Below are 18,495 nucleotides of genomic sequence, written 5' to 3'. Positions count from 1 at the left end.
CAAATACTTTCACAACCTCTCTTTTAACATCTGTGATCATCCTTGTTATTTTTTCTGTTCTACTCTTTTATTTCAAGAGAATACTTCTAAGACAGTTCAGGACCAACTTACAACACTTCTGGAAATGGATGATATTGGAAGGAAAAGAATCCCAAAAATACCCTAATGATATATCCTGTTGTTCCTGTCTCAGCAAATATCATCAGTTGCTGTTAAGCTGCTGCCCTCCCTGCACCTTTTCAACATACGGAAGCTTTGAGAAAATGACCCAAAATGCCCTGAAGTTAATACTTCAGATGGAAATAAGAAGAGTGAATTATTGTGCAGGGCTTTGTGTTTGATTGGGGAGGGGAATTACTGTTTCATTTTTAGGAGGATATTAAAAGCAAGAGGATGTGTGTGTAAATATTTGTATTTCTAAGTCATCATGAGGGAAGGAATGGGGCTTGGGGAGAGGGAGGAAGAAATGGGGCTGGGAGCGGGGAGGAAGGAAGGAATGGGGCTGGGAGCGGGGAGGAAAGAAGGAATGGGGCTGGGAGCGGGGAGGGAGGAAGGAATGGGGCCAGGAGGGGAGGGGGAGGGAGGAAGAAATGGGGCCGGGAGGGGAGGGGGAGGAAGAAATGGGGCCAGGAGGGGAGAGGGAGGAAGAAATGGAGCTGGGAGCGGGGAGGGAGGAAGAAATGGGGCCGGGAGGGGAGAGGGAGGAAGAAATGGGGCCGGGAGCGGGGAGGGAGGATAAGAGGCTCTGGTCAGCTAACAGTATTAGAAACTGCAGGGGACAGTAACTATGACTCTATCAGATACAGATTCTGTCATTTTCTTAATTAGAAAAATGTAAAGCTTCTACATCTATCTAATTGTGCAAAGTTTGTGTAGGTAAAAGCAACTCTGATGCCAGCACTTCTCTGTTGGATCTGTCTTTGTATGTCCATTTTCTTTTAGTAGAAAAAACAAACCTTTAAGAGAACCTCTGGGGAGTGAGAAGCACAAGGTCCAGGAGAGCTTTGTTAAATTGTGTGGTCAGTTTTACTTCTAAAAAATGGCTATTAATATTAAGACCCCATTTAATACAGGAAAGCAGGAGGCAAAGATATGGTTGCATTGCTTTATACCAAGTATTAGCACTGATGAAACCTCAGTCCAGCACAACCGAATTAGCAGCAAAGTCAAGCTGTACAAATCGCTTCGTGTCCTCCAAAATTATTCTTCCTATTGATTAATCAAAGTCCCTCAAATCCCTGAACGTCTCCAGGCACCCCAAAGCCTGCTGTATTTATTCTCTGTGTAACATTTACATTATAAACATTTAAAATAACAAGAGTGATTTATCACTTCTATAGAGCAATTCCTTACCGCGTGCTCCTGCGTGCTAATGATGTCTGCGAGGGTTAGGTTGTGTTGGGAATGATTCCTTCTGTGGCGATTTATCTAAGAAAAGGGAAAAGAAGAAGAAAGCAAAGATTTCAATTCAGAAAGAATTAAAACACCTGCTGGAAAAGATGGGCCAACGAATTTCATCACTGGCTATGGATGGAGCTATGGAAACCGGCAGTCGGTGTTTCTCTGAGCCTGGTGTGACCCAGCGACTGAACTCTAAACATCTCTGAGATAAGTGAGTTTGTTTCTGCTCTCCCACTGGAAAAAATGACTTTTAAAAAGGAAATTTACCAGTTAATAATGATTTCAAATGATGACTTTGCCATCAGGAATCTGAAAAAATTGCTTAGGTGCCCTGGAACCCATTTCTCAGAAACGAGAAAGATGCTAATTAGAACCTCAAAACCACACAGCAAGACAAAGGAGATACCAGGAAATAACTTGGAGCAAGCATACAGAATCATCACAAAATCATCACAGAATCAACCAGGCTGGAAAAGACCTCTAGGATCAAGTCCAACCTATCACTTAACCCTTCTAATTAACTAACCCATGGCACGAAGTGCCTCATCCAACCTCCTTTTAAACACCTCCAGGGATGGTGACACCACTACCTCCCTGGGCAGCCCATTCCAATGGGCACATAACATACCTGGTACGTTTAAACTGTTCCAAAGGCTGCTTCTGCTCTCTCTGTGACCAGAAGGCTACAGCAATATTGGACTCTGATACTGAAGTGTTCCAAATTACTGAGTCCTTGATTTCATAGAATCACAGAATGGGCTGGAAAGGACCTCCAAAGGTCATCCAGCCCAACCCTCCTGCAGTCAGCAGGGACATCCTCTATTAGATCAGGTTGCCCAGAGCCATGCCTAGCCTCACCTTGGATATCTCCAGGGATGGGGCTTCAAACCCCCTCCCTGGGCAACCTATTCAAGTGTTCAGCTCTCCTGTGTGTTGTGTTTCCATTGGTTCATTTACCTCCTGAGAAATGGATGAGGACTTGTGAGAGTTGCTCCACCATGCTCACAATAAAGAGCTTGTTCCTAACGTCCAATCTAAATCTGCCCTGCTCTAGTTTGAAGCCATTTCCTCCAGTTCCTTCTATTCTAGGAGCAAGCCACTACAACCATCTCTGAACTTAACTGCTTTATACCAAAAAATTATCAAGGCTAAATAAAAGTTTCATCACAAAGCAAACATTCAGCATTTCACCTCCTTACAAAGCCTTAAAGCACAGGTCACCCAAAAATGCCTGTACAGAAACTTTTACAGCTGAATTTCAATGTCAGTCAATAGTAATGAAATGTACATTTAGGATCCTGTACAATTCAGTGATTACCTCCTCTTGTAAGGAGGTAATCACTGAATTGTGAGGGGAGCCAAAAAGGCAAACAACAAAACCCAGTCTCTAGCAGTTTGCACTGTATTCATCATAATGCATTCTCTTTCTCCCCATTAAAAGGGAGTTAACCAAAAGCCATAATGTATTCTGTTTATATTGCAGGGGCTGAATATAGAAAATGTTCTTAATTAATCCAGAGGGCCACGCTTAAAAAACAGTTAAACATATTATGATCCCATCTATTTCTGCTCCCCTCCTTCTCTCAGCACACATTGCTTTCATGTTTATTTGTAAGCAGTAACATTTTTCTAAGCCTTGAAATCTATATCCTAGATATTGCTCTCCTCTCCCAGTCAGAGCTAATGAGCTTAATGAATTACCAGCTCTAAATTTAATACAAACATTTCAAAGAAAAGAGATAAAACATCCTTCACAATCCAAAAAAAGGAAAAGTTTCTCTGACCTATTTATGAAGAATATCACTTAACAATTTCATTAAGGGTGAGTAACAGCTGGTGACATGGCTGTGTCCTAAAGTGTTTTTCTCTCTTAATATTCTGCATCTTAAGCAATCGAGCCTTCATAAGAAATACTTTAGTTCGTGGCAGGCCCTCCTTTGGGGAGAAAAAAAATGTCAGAGCACATTTTCTGTATTTTGCAATCTTGTTTTCAGGAGTGTCACGTTCCTGTTTTATTAGCATGCAGGGTAAACAAGAATGATTTGCTGATGCTATCGAGAGAACTTCTAAGATTACAGTCTTTCTGTTTAGATTTTGGATGGGACTTAATATTAATGCAGGCAGAGGCAGGGATATAAATTCAAAATAAATTAATTCAATTTATCTTTTTCTTTACTGCTCAACAACTCTGAAGGTTCTATAGTGCTCAAGACTTATAACTAAACCTTTCAGGTCTAGATCACAGAAAAATCTTTCTTACTCAGATCCCTCATTCCAATTATTCCTTTACATACCACGGAGCTTACTGCCCAGTGATGCTTTGTATGTTCTTCACTCTTCCAAATTAAAGAGCGAGCCACAGCACCACTCCACAGCAGCTATTTTAACACTCAGCTGCTCTCTCCACAGAATCACAGAAACATCCAGGTTGGAAAAGCCCCCCAGGTCTAACGTAGAACCCTACTCTACAAGATTCCCTAAGCACCACATCCAAACGACCCTTAAACACATCCAGGGTGAGTGACTCCACCACCTCCCTGGGCAGTTCATTCCAGTCCCTGACCACTCTCTCCAGGAAAAACTTTTTCCTAATGTCCAATCTAAACCAACCCAGTCCCAGCTCAAGAACCATACCTGTCTGCTGGGGGCCCTGCCTTCAGCTTTGTGTAGGGTACAGCCCCCATCAGAGCTGGTGGTCTGGCCTTGGTTCAGCGATCAGAGCCTCGGCAAAAAGGAACGCTCACATTTTGACACGTGCTAAACAAGAGTCCATCAGAGGCACTAAACCAATCCACAACCAAATGGAGATAGCAAAAAAAAACCCACACCACTGTTTCTGTGGTTCTAGGAAGTGGAAGGGAGCAGTGTAATGAGAAGACAATAGTCAGACTGGCAGGAAATAGGAAAGGAGGGGAAAAAATACTTAACATTCTGGATGGTATTCTGGGCTTTAAAACATTCTGCTGTGTGTGAAGCAGAAATGTTAAGGAAAAGTGCCTGTGTACAAGGCAGAAAAGACCTCTTACCTCATCAGTTAATGTGGAACTTTGGTGAAAAGAGGTTATTCTTATGGGGCAAAAAGGAACTGAAAATCAGTTCCATTATGCTGTAGCCCAGCAATGAGCAATCTCAGACAAGAAAGTCCTGAAGCTCCGAGGTTCAAATCTAGCTAACAGCAACACAACCAAAATCCACAGCTGTGTAAACCAAGATCAAGCAATTCTGGAAAAAAACATATCCCAAATATTTGGCTTACACATGGAATTAACAGAAACCACAACCAAGTTCATAGCCACTCCTACCAACCTTTTGGTTTAGCAATAGGGTTTGTTTTATTTTAATGATTTATCAAACCAGCTTGAACAGAACCTCACCAACACCAGAGGCAAGATATCCTTTAGGACTGCTTTAATAACATTGCAGCAGGTCTTCCACAAACCTGGTCTTGAATATAGTGTGCAAATGTTGCTGAATGAGTTTGTCCCATCACTTCCTTTGCACTACAGTGAGTTCACAGAATCTTAGAATCACCCAGGTTGGAAGAGAGCTCCAAGCTCATCCAGCCCAACCTAGCACCCAGCCCTGGCCAAGCAACCAGACCATGGCACTAAGTGCCCCAGCCAGGCTTTGCTTCAGCACCTCCAGGGATGGGGACTCCACCACCTCCCTGGGCAGCCCATTCCAATACGCTCACAATTTTCAGTGGTGCACCAAAATACCCCACAGGAAGCATAGGCTCAATTATTTTTGTGCAGTTTTATGTGGACAGATCATAAAGGAGATGTTTTGAAGTGTATTTATTCCCCCCCCCCCTCTCTGTAGCTCCATTCGATTATCCTAATAAACTGAAGCAAAAACCTAAATAATATCTGTCAGAAGTCCTCTGCCTCACCTCCCAGGGTATGATGAGAAGGCAGAGACTTCCCAGAGAAGCTCGTGAGATCCCTTTTTGGGAAAGGCAGCTTATCAGCAGTTTTCTGATTTGATGAACATTCTTCAGTCAGCAACAATGTCACCTGCAGCATTAAAAATCCACTCTGCGAGCGCTTGCAAGTCTCTGGGCAAGTCTGGTTTTGTTAAATTCAGCTTCAGCAGCCTGTCCCCCCCTCCCCTTCCTTAGCTAAAGGGTATCCATCTCCTACCAGAGTCATTTCAGCATCTAAGCACTAATCCATCATCATCCTTGCTACAAAGGCAAAGCCTCCATTACATATGCCTGGTATCTCAATGCACAGGGCCAACCCTCTGACAACTTCTGCTTTAACTTTGACAAAGGAAAATACAATAACCTGATGCAGAGTTGCATTTTTTTCCTGTGTTCCCATTTGTTCTTTACATTCTCCCTCTGTTTTTGTGGGAGTTCATCATTACTAATTGGTCTGCTGGCTGTGTAGAGATGAGGAAGGCAAAGTCACAGCTGGAACTGAACCTGGCAGGGGATGCAAAGAATAACAAAAGGGACTTCTACAGGTCCAGCAACTGGCAAAGAAAGTGCACCTCCTCTGAGCAGTGAGACCTGCTGGAGAGGGTCCAGAGGAGGGCCACAAAAACAGGCAGGGGGTGGAGCACCTCTCCTACAAGGACAGGTTGAAGAAGCTGAGGTTGTTCCGCCTGGAGAAGAAAAGGCTCAGGGGAGACTTAATAGCAACCTTTCAGGCGACCTGAAGGGTGCTACAAGAAGGCTGTAGAGGAGCTGTTTGTGAAGGCCTGCAGGGACAGGACAAGGGCAATGGTTTGAAATTACACAAGAATAGATTTAGATTGGATGTTAGGCGCAAGTTCTGCACCACGAGGGTGCTGGAACACTGCAGCAGGTTGCCCAGCTTGAGAGTTGAGGTCTCACCCCTGGAAATATTTATTGGAGGTCAGGTTGGACAAAGCTGAACAACTTGATCTAGGGCAGCATGTCCCTGCTGACTGCAGGGGGGTTGGACAAGATGGCCTTTGGAGGTGCCTTCCAACCCAAACCGTTCCAGGATTCCATGACCATTCTGAATCCACCTGGAGCTCTAAGCAAGACAATTTTGAGCTATTCCTAACTGGTTTCTCAGATTATTAGACTAATTATTCAGCACAAGTTATTTACCTCCAAGCCTGGATGTGCTCCTCTGTGACCTGCCCTAAGTGGTCCTGCTTTGCAGGAGAGCTGGACTTGATCTCTGGAGGTCCTTCCCAATCCCTAGCATTTTGTGATTCTATGAAACCTCACCCACAAGGAGCCCTGGATTTGTGCAAACAAGAAACACCTCATGCAGCAGAGCTGTGCTTAGGCCAAGAAGCCGTGGGTTTGCCATCTCCCTGCTGTTTTCTCCATCACTCACCACACTGCCCCATTGAGGAGAAGGTTCTCCTGGAGATTTTATTAGATTTCTACCCCCAAAACAATAATTGTCAAGCTGTTCATGCCTTGACCTTTCTTTTTAGAGGTCTAACTATTGTTTTGTTTCATCCTAGCCACGCTGCAATCTTCTATGTGAAGATTCTTTTATAAACACCCCCAAAAAAAAGAGAGAGAAAGCCCCTACTGTTGGTCCCCCACTACTCCACATTGCTCTGCTCTGGACCTGGTCCAGCAGAGCACTCTGCAACAGGCTTAAGTGTTTTTCTGGAGCAGCGCCAGAACACTCCATTCTTTATAGAATCGAACTTGCTGGTGGCAGCCTCAAAAGTTTGCAGTGAAAGTGCAAACTGGCCACATAAACTTCTCTGAAAGCCATTCCCTCAACAGAGTGGTGATGCCTGACAGAGTGATGCCTGTGGTCATTTTGTTCCCAGTCACTCTCTTTGCTGTGGTGACAGCTCATTAGTGCTTAGATAGAGAAAGTTAACAAAAACGTAGTGTAGCACTTCTTAATGGCCTCATCCCGTGAAAGACACCTAGGCCATGGCAAGAGAGAGGAAAATCCTGCAGCACTTCACTCACTGCCATGCTGCCAGGGATCTGTTTTGATTTACAGACTCAGTCCTGGGCACTATGGCAAGGCTGTGGTTATCTACAGAAATTGTTTGGATGTGGTTTCTCTTCTGCTGTGAGAAGTGCTGAGAAAATGCCATGGGGCTCCCCACTCGAGAAGCTCTTTTGCCCATCTCAGCAGAGGAAGGGTTTAGGTCCATCCTCAAAAATTGGAGGCTGTCAAGAAACAGCAGGAGCCATTCCCTTGCCCTCACAGCCTGCTGCTGCAGATGCTCTCAGAGCATTACAGCTCAGTAGAAGACCTCATTCAGCCCTGGGGAAAGTTCCTATGTCCCAGCAGGCTCCTTGCCTACAGATGTGGCCACTGGAACTCCTGACATGCTCAGGAGCCTTCCAAATGCCATCCTCCAAATTACATCAGGACCACATGATTAGAGGGCTTTTTTCTTAGCAGAAAAGGAACTGAAGACTACAGGGCAACAGAATCATAGAATCAAGCAGGTTGGAAGAGACCTCCAAGCTCATCCAGCCCAACCTAGCACCCAGCCCTAGACAATCAACCAGACCATGGCACTAAGTGCCCCAGCCAGGCTTTTCTTGAACACCTTCAGAGATGGCAACTCCACCACCTCCCTGGGCAGCCCATTCCAATGCCAATCACTCTCTCTGCCAACAACTTCCTCCTAACATCCAGCCTAGAACTCCCCTGGCACAGCTTGAGGCTGTGTCCCCTTGTTCTGTTGCTGCTTGCCTGGCAGCAGAGCTCAACTCCACCTGGCTACAGCCTCCCTTCAGATAGCTGTAGACAGCAATGAGCTCTGCCCTGAGCCTCCCCTTCTGCAGGCTGCACACCCCCAGCTCCCTCAGCCTCTCCTCACAGGGCTCTGCTCCAGGCCCCTCCCCAGCTTCGTCTCCTTTCTCTGGACACTTTCCAGCACCTCAACATCTATCTTGAACTGAGGGGCCCAGAACTGGACACCGTAGTGCCATGGTCTGGTTGACTGGATAGGGCTGGGTGATAGTTTGGACTGAATGAGCTTGGAGGTCTCTTCCAACCTGATTGATTCTATGACCAGTGCTGAGTACATGGGCAGAGTAACCTCCCCTGTTCTCCCGGCCACACTGTTCCTAATAATGTAACATTTTCTCTCTCTGCTTTAATTTCTAAGGCTTTCAGGGAGAAAGAGACAAAGTGCAGCTTCAGTATGCCTGCAGCAGCCCACACATGCTCCTCATCCTCCACCCCCATTCCCCCACAAACTCCTTACTATGCAGGTGACCAAAGGCTTTGCTGGGGAATAGGAACTTGCATGGCTGCAGCTTTTGTGTGCTGGCTACCGAGCATACAAGCTCTCTGTGCATCAGTTCATAAGCAAACCACTTCTCAGTCTTTACAGACTTGAGTCTGCTACATACACCACACTCTCAGCAGAATCTGCAGACTGAAATCATGGGAAAAAAAAGAGAAGCAGGCAGGGTTGTGTTGCCTGCCTCCTACATGTCTCCCTTTGAGCCCTTGCCCTCCAGACTCAGTTCAGATCTCCAGAGCCTGTGAAAGTAATGATAATGATTTTGCTTCCCTTGACCTCTTGCTCCCTTATAAATCAGAATCCTGTAGGACTTTCCCACAGTGTGAGGGTCCTCCTTTGCATTCCAGCCCTGTGCAAGTAGGTGTTTTGGATCCTGGCAGTTTAATCAGGGAGGTGTTCTCCCTGAGCTTCCGAGCAGGCTGCAGACCAGCACTGTGGTGTGGTTTCTTCAGCTGCTTCATTCATGAAATAAGAGTGAAATAATTACCCAGCTCCTAGTTTCAGTTTCAGGCAGCCTTCAGAGAGCTGATTCTCTGTGAGCAGGGAATAAATAATTGTAAACTCCAAGTCTGTCTCAAACTGGTCTCTTCTCCCCACCCCCAACATCACCGGAGGAATGATCCAGATTTGGGGTATCCAGTCTGGGCTAACATTTTGACTCCAAGGTTAAGCTTGCATCAGACACTAGGTCCTTTTTATTCATTAATGGCTTGCTGTTTCCCAGGAGCAGATTTTCCCTGGAGTGGGAGCCCTTTTGTTCCTCTCTAGCTACTCAAATGGACTTTGAAATTTGTCCAATTGATCTTTGCTTTGAGGGAGTCCCAGCTGATGTAGTTGGCTTCATTTTTAGCCTTTTCAGGAGCAGGAGATCTGCCAAAACCATATGTAGAAGAGGAGACAGCTACAAAAGGTAGCTCAAGAAATCCTAAGGGCACTCTAAATTTGACTGTGGATCACTCAGATTCTCGTACCTGGGGATCAAACTACCTCAAAGGGACCAACAGCTGCGTTACCTCTAATCTTCAGGATTTCCAGCTGGAAATCGAACTGGAACCTGCTCTCAGAGCTTCAATATGCTTTCATTTTATTCAGTACAATACTCATTGATGCAGGAAAAGAACATTTACAGTGAGACTTATTGTGCATTTCTACTAGAGTTTGGTTGGTTGTTCACAGCCTGTAGCATGGAACAAAACCCAGTGCTATGCAAACCATGACAGCATTCACCCAGCCACACAGCGAAATGTGTATACATTAAAATACAGCAATACATTCCCAGGTCAGATTTTCCTATTCATCATGAAGCTGTTGATGTTGGTTCACCCTGATATTAGAATATATTCATCTGGACTACTGCAGGTACTGCTAAAATTGCACCAGTGATGGAGTCAAAACAGCAGGGGGAAAAAAACCAACAACAAACTACAGTGGGCATCAATATTTTGCCTCTGACATCTACCTCTGCAAAAGCCTGATCTTTGGTGTTATGCCTAGAAAAGGTAAACATCAAAGTTCAGCCAGGGCAATGCTAAATTATCTTTCCATGAGCCACTTGGATCTTAGATAAAACCAACCAAAACCAAACCAATAAATGTCAGAACTCAGCTATCATAGAATCAGCCAGGTTGGAAGAGACCTCCAAGCTCATCCAGCCCAACCTAGCACCCAGCCATGTCCAATCAACCAGACCATGGCACTAAGTGCCTCAGCCAGTCTCTTTTTGAACAACTTTAGGGATGACAGCAAACTGCTAGCAACTCCAACCTGAAACTGCACCCCAGAACTGCATTCTTAGAATTAATTTCCTTGCAACTTAGTAAGTAAATGTGCAAAAAAAATGTTATTATTAATCACAGTCAATAATAAAGAGCTTCACAGAATCACATCCAGCACATAGAAGACAATCAAAATGCATCCCAAAGCTCAGTCTGCCCTGAAAGGGCTGTGCTGTCTTAACAGAAAGAGAGCAATTAGCATTGGTGTCACACTCCTGCAAGTCATCACTTACTGTACCCCAGATAAATACTCTCAGATAAAATGCTGTTAATATTGCTAGACAAAAGCTCAGCCCTCTCCAGTGGGCTCTATGCCAGGGCATCTCTTCTATGCTGCCTACCTAAACACTTTCCTTCAGGTTGAAACAAGCCAAAAACTCACCTTCTGCTACTGCAGCAGCAATTTTTGGTTTTGAAGGTTAATCCAACTCAGCAGGATTTAGGGATGGCACTTTTGCTTGGTCGTAGGCATGTTGGCTCAGGCCAGACAGCTGTTTGGACATTCTCCACTGGGAATCTTGCCCTCAACACCCACAGTTGATGCACATACATGGTCTACTGGCTGCCTACTTCCATGCCCATCTGTTCAGATGGCATGGTGCCCACTCACAAGTTCGCTGGATGCTTGCCCTTAGTGTGTAGATGCCAGGCAATGATGGGCTTAGATGGGCAGCCTGCAAAATACTGAAAGTGATCATTTTTTCCTGTAGGAAGTCCTTCCTCTGCGCTAGCACTGAAGCATGGACACCACATGCTACCCTACACTTAATAACACCTGTGGACATATACGTGCCAGAAATAGGGAGGGAAGGGGAGACTTGACTGGGGGGGAGGAAAGAATAAACAACACAACAGAATGATACAAAACCAATGTGGAGGATTCTTGCGTGAGAATATGCTCTGTGGTGGCAGTGGCAGTGGAGGGGTACCCGAGCTAACTTCAGACAAACTGGCTCAAGCATCAGAGCCGCAGAACTGCAGCCACAGAGCTCAGCCTACTTGCTACTGCTTCCCAGGCTAGCAGGTTCCTGATCACCTGCTTAAAACTACCCTGAGCACTGCACAGCACTCTGTGTGTAAAAGCAAAAGCAGCTCACACTGAAAGCAGTGTGAACCAAATCCAGACCTGCCTAGGAGTGTTAACCTGCAACACACATGCCACGCACGGCAGGCTGCAGAAAGCCCTCCCCAGCAGCAGTGGTGGGTAGTAAGAAAGCCACTGTAACAAAGCTCCATTTGTGTCATTCCCCTTTGAACCCCTCATACATATAGAAATTAGCAGAAAACAGAAGCTGCTCTTTGGTATTTTTTTAACCCCTTTCCCCCCCTCCCCCTTTTTCTTTTTTTGAGTCCAAAACCCAGCCTTATGGCAGCTATTGCAGGACAAAGCAGCAATGTAAAATGAAAACACCATTTTATTCCCAAATATACTTTGGTTAGCAGCTCATCAACACATGATAAGGATTTAATCATTTTAACTCATCTGCTGCTTTAATGAATATTTTGATAATTATTCCAAGTTAACATTTTATTAGGTTTTTAATTCGGGTTATTTGAACAGCTTCCTGTGCATGGTGCTTTGGTAGGGTAATTCACAGTTCTTTAGCTGCCCTTCATGTGCTGTATGGGAGTCGTTAGGGAAGTCCCCTGTTATCATTTCTACTCTTTGATTAGGTGACTGCAGCTTTAAAAGGGGGTGGGGGAGAAGAAAATCAAAGAGATTTCTGCAGCAGAGAACACTTCCAACAGAACCTTCCAGGACTGCCTTTCTGCCAAGGTTCTGCTGAACAAACTCTCACCACTTACAAACACTCCTGGAAGGTTAACAAGAAGAGTTTCAAATCCCCACGAAAACCTGTTTGCAAACCTGACCCTACCAAGGGTTTTGCTCTTTGTTTTTCCTGCCCCTTGCCCAGCGCACCCCAGTGCCGCTCTAACAATTACAGAAGCTCGCTAGCAGGCTGGAAAAGAGATCTAAAAGCCAGGGCACGGCTGGATCTGCAGCCTGGCTGGGGGCTCTCATCTAGTCAGCAGTGGAAGCCTCTGCTCGGAGGCACATGTAAGCTGTGTCTAAGTTAGTGTTTACTCTGGGGTGACTGGATTGGAGCTCGCCGTCCCTACCCGTGAGAATTGTTTGCTGCGTGGAGACATCAGTCTTGTCTTTGAGCATGCTCCGCCGAGTCACTCATGTGTGACTACTTGATCTGCTTTGGTCTGGACATATTGTCAAATCCTTGTGTCCAAGTTTCACAGGAGCAGTGCCCAAAGAGTCTGGCTCCAGAATGAAATTAGGTTTAGAAGCAACACGAGCCAAAAGAAAATAACCACTATGAGCAGTCACCGTCTGACTGAAAACTGTTTTGCCCTAACTTCCAAGCTCACTTCAGCTCCTTGGATCTGAAGGGGAAAAACAAATAAAATCCCTCTCTAACTTTCAGGCTGCTGATTCCAGTCAACACAGAGGTAAACCACTGGCTTTTACCACGGGAAGTCTTTTGCTTTGTGCCAGCCCAGGAATTCTCACAAAGTACATTTGTACCCTGCTTGGAAGGGATATCTCCTAACACAGGTCACAGCTGACAACCCCAGAGCTCAATCTTATTAAAAGCTATTCAGAGATGAAAATTAGAGACTGGGATACAGAACCACTTGGATACCTGTCAGATTGATAATATCTAGATGGCCATGGAACTTGCCACCTGCTCCCCCTGCCCTTTGCACTAATAACCTCAGCAAGCTGGGGTGGGTTTTTTCCACCCTTCTTGGCACTTATTAATCTTTCATATTCATCAGGACCTGTAATCTCTTTAAGAAAAGTCAGCACTGCTTATTAGCATTGCTCAAAATGCACATGCAGCAGAAGAAAGAATGCAGCAAGGTTTCCAACCAGATTTTCCCAGGTGTTTTTCTGAACACTAACATGAGAGAATCAAGGGAATCCAAACAATAACTGATCTACTTCGAGTAGCTGCTTAAGCAAAGGGGAGACCTTGCAAAGGTCAGTTAGCAGGATGCCTCCTTCCTATCCCATTGACATCACAATATTCAGCCAGGGAAAGAATGAAAATAGAGCCATAGAATTAACCAGGTTGGAAGACACCTCCAAGCTCATCCTGTCCAGCCAATCAACCAGACCATGGCACTAAGTGCCCCAGGCAGGCTTTGCTTCAACACCCCCAAGGACATTGACTCCACGACCTCCCTGGCAAAAACTTCCTCCTAACATCCAGCCTAGACCTGCCCTGGCACAACTTGAGACTCTGTCCCCTTGTTCTGTTGCTGGGTGCCTGGCAGCAGAGCCCAACCCCACCTGGCTACAGCCTCCCTGCAGGTAGTTGTAGAGAGCAATGAGCTCTGCCCTGAGCCTGCTCTTCTGCAGGCTGCCACACCCCCAGCTCCCTCAGCCTCTCCTGATAGGGCTTGTGCAAATATTCAAAAGTTTAACTTTTCCCCACTCCTCCTTTGAGATTTCTCAGTTTTATGTTTAATTGCAACCTTACTGCAAACCAGGTAGGACAGCAGTGATTGCTAACACTGTTACCCAGCTCTGGGCTTCTCCACATGCAATTTGCCTTCTCTCATACCAAAATCAATATCCTGGCACTTTCACACAAAAAAAGTAAACCTGCTGATGCAGTCAGAGTACTAGAAGAGGAAGGGTAGAGTTTGTTTGGGGCTTTTGAAACAACAAAATTAGTTCCTCAAATTTGGATTGACTTGACTCTGTGTTGCACAGGTTTAAGAGAATGAGAAGGAAACATAAATAAAAGCCTCATCCATTTGTGTCTTGGCCAAGGGAAAACTACAGCTGCAAAATGCTGTTGCCCATATTGCTGAAGAACTCTTCCACTGTTTACCTTCAATGGACAAGGAACACTTCAAGTACCACAGCACTCCCCTTTGTGCTCACTCCCCAACCTGGGCCATGTGCTGGAGACACTGCACAGGAGATGGAAGTGCCTGTTTCTGACCCCAGCACCCTGAATCTCCTGGTTTGATTCCTGTAGCACTGACAGCAAACCAGATCACCTTAATATAGCTGATGGAGAAAAGAAGAAATGGAATTATCCTGCTTGGAAGTTTGGAAATGTCTAGACAGACTGGAAATTGCCCCTGATTTCATTTTCCTCATTCTGGTTTGATGAAGGAGTCACCTACCTCACACAGAACAGAAGATCTTCAAGAGAACAAGAGGTTTACCCACTGACATTCAATATGTGAGCACAGGCAGTTCTTACACTGAGTGCAGCATCAGTTAGAAAGAAATTAAAATAAGAAGACCTTAAAAAAACAAAACAGGGGGAAAGAAGAATAGGGAGAAAAAACTGCAGAGCAGAGCAAGAGAGAAGGAGGGGAAGCAGAGCAGGGAAAAAGAGAAGGAGAGGAATCAGAGCAGGGCAAGAGAGAAGGAGGGGAAGCAGAGCAGGGAAAGAGAAGAGGGGAAGCAAAGCAGAGATGCATCCCAAGAAAGCAAATGATATGAATATTATTAGAGGTCCCGAACATCCATGATGCGGTGGAGGACAAAGCCTTTCATTGCCAGTGCCATGAAGGCTTTGCAGCAGCACCTGCTACTGCTGTCTCTGCTTCTGCACCCTTGGCAGGGCTGAGGACTCAAGATGGCACAACTGATAGAATCATTGCTATCAATACTTAATCCATACTGTGCTGGACTTAGCCTAGGAAACTTCTGTTTGGTATCTCCCTGGAAGGAGTCCTTTTTTTATTTGAGAACATGAAAAAGTGATGAATTTACTAAATCTCTTGATAGTTTCCCCACCAGCAAGATGTACTGTAACTCTGGTTTTATTCTGGGGAGCTCCCAACTTGCAGACATTTCAGCCTATGCTGCCTTTTGCTGCTCCATTAAATGATAGTTTGTTGCCCACCGTTGTCCCTTAATGTAGCTAAGTAGAAAATCAATTCCCTTTCAGTTTCTTTCATATGATTTAAACATGCTGAAGCCTGTAGGTCCTTCAACAGCAAGACAATTTTCCTCACCTCCAATATATTTTTTTGCTTCTTCCTTGAATATTCTTCATCATTTTAATAGAAACTGTTCTGATTTCCTTCTCATCAGTGTCACTGGTAGACATGACCCTTTGCTGTCTCCCTTCTTCATTACCATACACCCCTGGTTCAGCTCAAACTTTCTGCCCCCAAAACTTCCTGCTATGAGCTTACACAGCTCTCTTTACCTGCCAGAATATGAAATCATCCAGGAGCCACCAGCCACTAGCATTGTGTCCTAAAGGAGGATGCCCAACAATGTTCCTGAAGGAGCATTGGTCAGGCCAATGAGGGGAATGAGTTGGCAGCTTCTGCTTTTGATTTTAGTTTGCTCCTCAGGTGATTGATACTTCCAAAGGTCCTGGGGAACTGCAGGCTGTGTCAGTGATTAAGAGTGATCCCCATGGGAAGCCGAGCAAGCACAACATCACTGGCATGACCCCAACCAAAGGTGCTCAAGGCCAGGCTGGATGACGCCACGAGCAACCTGGGCTCCTGGGAGGTGTAGCTACCCATGGCAGGGGGGTAGGAACTAGATGATCTTTAAGGTCCCTTCCAACCCAAACTATTCCATGATTCCTTGATTTTATGTTTTGCAGCAAACTCTCAGAGCAGCCTGGGCTGCGTTTCACATACATACATTTATCTGGATACATTAAAACGCTCTCCCAACCACGAAGCAATCCAGATCACTCCCCACCAGTGCCTTTCCCCAGACCTATTTGCCAGTCCATCAATCTCTGCTTGCTTTAAAACCGTTATTAGAACTGTTCTATTTACTTCTGTAGCACGGATAAAAAGAGTGATTAGTGTCAAGCTTAGTAGCAGTCCCTGGAGAGCAACTCGAAACATTCACCCAGTTGATGATGATTCCCCAGGGACTGCTTTCCAAAATGTGTAAATTAATCAGTTCTTAATCCATTTAACGTGTGCTCCACTGATAGAGCACACAGCTAATATTTAATCAGGATGTCACCTACTGTTAAGCCAAGGGACTTGCAATCTTTGACTACCCTTCCCAAATAGGGCTGCCTTGCTCCGCCAGGCTCGCGTCAAAACAGTGAACTCTTTTTGTTGAGGGTTTGTAATTCTCTTAATTCAGCTCTGATGATTGACAACTATTATTAATAGTATTATTATTATCATCATCATTATAATAATTATTATTATCATCATAACTATTTATTCTTAAACACTGCAACAACATTTCCATCAGCAGTGCAGACTAGGAATAGTACTGCTGGAAAGCAGCTCTGTGGAGAAGGAGCTTGCAGTCCTAGTGGGCAGCAAGTTCTGCATGGGACAGCAATGTGGCCAAAAAGGACAAGAGCATCCTGGTGTGTTCAGCAGGTCTAGGGAGGTTCTCCACCCCCTCTGCTCTGCCCTGCTGAGACCACACCTGCAATGGTGTGTCCCGTTCTGGGCTCCTCAGTTCAAGAGAGGCAGGGATCTGCTGGAGAGAGTCCAACAGAGGCTGTGACGATTTGGGGGCTTGAATATCTCTGCTGTGAAGAAAGGCTGAGAGCTCTGGGGCTGCTTAGTCTGGAGAGTCCCAGCTCCCTCAGTCGCTCCTCATCAGGTTTATTCTCCAGGCCCTTCACAGCTTCATTGCCCTCCTCTGGACCTTCTCCAGCACCTCCACATCTCTCTTGTATTGTGGTGCCCCAAACTGAAGACAATACTCAAGGTGTGGCCTGCCCAAAGCTGAGCACAAGGAGACAATCACCTCCCTGCTCCTGCTGACTCTAGAAGTTTCAAAATGGAAACAATGCTCCAAATAAAGATCTTGAAGTGGTCCAGTATCAGTACACAAAGAGTCACTCTCTTCCCAACTCCAGCACCCACAATTCAGTACATAGAAGCTGACTTAAAAAACCAACAACCAACCAAATCCTACTCCAGATTTGACGATCATCAATTACCCTGCACAGACCTTGTGGTTGCTGCAAATGCTCAGGGAGATTAGCATAAAGGCACATGTAACTCTAATAGGTGCTTAAGCACAACCAGTGGGAAGTGGAAATGGCTGTCTGCATACACACTACTGTGAGAACTCATCTATTGATGGTGCAGATGCGCTCAGAGCTGTGCGCTAATGAGCGCTTTGCCCCTAAACTTTAGTCACTTAATAATTAGCCAAAGATTAAGAAGTAGTCAGATGGCATAAACGGACTTTTCTTCTCTGAAAATTGCTTGCATATGCTTGGTAAGTGATATTTTTCTGAGCCTAACACCCTCTGTTTTGTAGGTCATATGGATCTGTACAGCCTGTGCAGTTACTGAAGGCGCTTGTCCTTTAGCCTTCTGCCTCACCACATGATTGAGCATCCATATACCTTACAACCATACACCCTGTCGAGTGTTATTCTCTTACATATCACAATTTACCTCGCTTTCTCCACTCAAACATGCAACCAAGCTGAGCAACAAGCTGCTTCAGCTGCCATGTCATTTCAGTTTTTACACATCTTCTCTTTTTATGTGTGCTCTACATCTCCGTGATGTCTCATCTCCCCGCTCCACTGCCATAGGCTACGAGTCAGGAACAAAGCTCAGGCTCAATGTCAAACAGAGTGAAAATGGGAAAATATCATAGAAAGGAAAATTAATGGGCACAAACATGGCTCTAAAACTTCCCTCCTTGTGGGCTTTGCAACTTCCCCTTGTTCCTTGGCAAAATCTGAAGCAGGAGAGAGTGGCAGCACTTGGCTAGAAAATGCCTTTAAAGGTATTTAGCCAAGGAAAATACAGGTCCAAAAAATGAGAAGTGTAAGAGTTCTGTTTGCATACTAAGAAATTATCCTGTGCCATGTGCAATCAGCCACGTTTTATCTGAGGAATTCACTTTTTCCACTCTCCCACCATTTCCCCACTCTCCCTGTTTCCATTCCTGACCACTGTGGCTTGTGGGAGGGTTGTGCTTCCAAATTTGCTTCAGCAGTTGATAGACCTGAGTCTAGGGCAGAGGAATGGACCCCAGGGCTGAAAGCAAGGCTTCTCTGTCCCAGCAAAAGCATTTCTCTCATTTCCAGCAGGGAAATTTCAAGGTGAAATCTTTTAATTGCCATGAGGTTGGTTATTTATA

The 18,495-nt window shown here is 45.2% G+C and overlaps 1 protein-coding gene across 1 annotated transcript in view; it reads right to left on the bottom strand.

Annotated features, from left to right (window-relative positions):
- Positions 1–18,495, bottom strand: part of ARHGAP15 (Rho GTPase activating protein 15) — a 409,331-nt gene that overhangs the window by 369,256 nt on the left and 21,580 nt on the right. Inside the window, exon 2 of the mRNA XM_064154561.1 lies at positions 1,354–1,428. Within this exon, the coding sequence (XP_064010631.1) occupies positions 1,354–1,428 (75 nt within the window). The remainder of the gene's footprint in view (positions 1–1,353; positions 1,429–18,495) is intronic.

Source organism: Pogoniulus pusillus, chromosome 2 (assembly GCF_015220805.1).
Source record: "Pogoniulus pusillus isolate bPogPus1 chromosome 2, bPogPus1.pri, whole genome shotgun sequence".
Taxonomy (NCBI): Eukaryota; Metazoa; Chordata; class Aves; order Piciformes; family Lybiidae; genus Pogoniulus; species Pogoniulus pusillus.
This window is presented reverse-complemented; position numbering and strand designations above follow the sequence as displayed.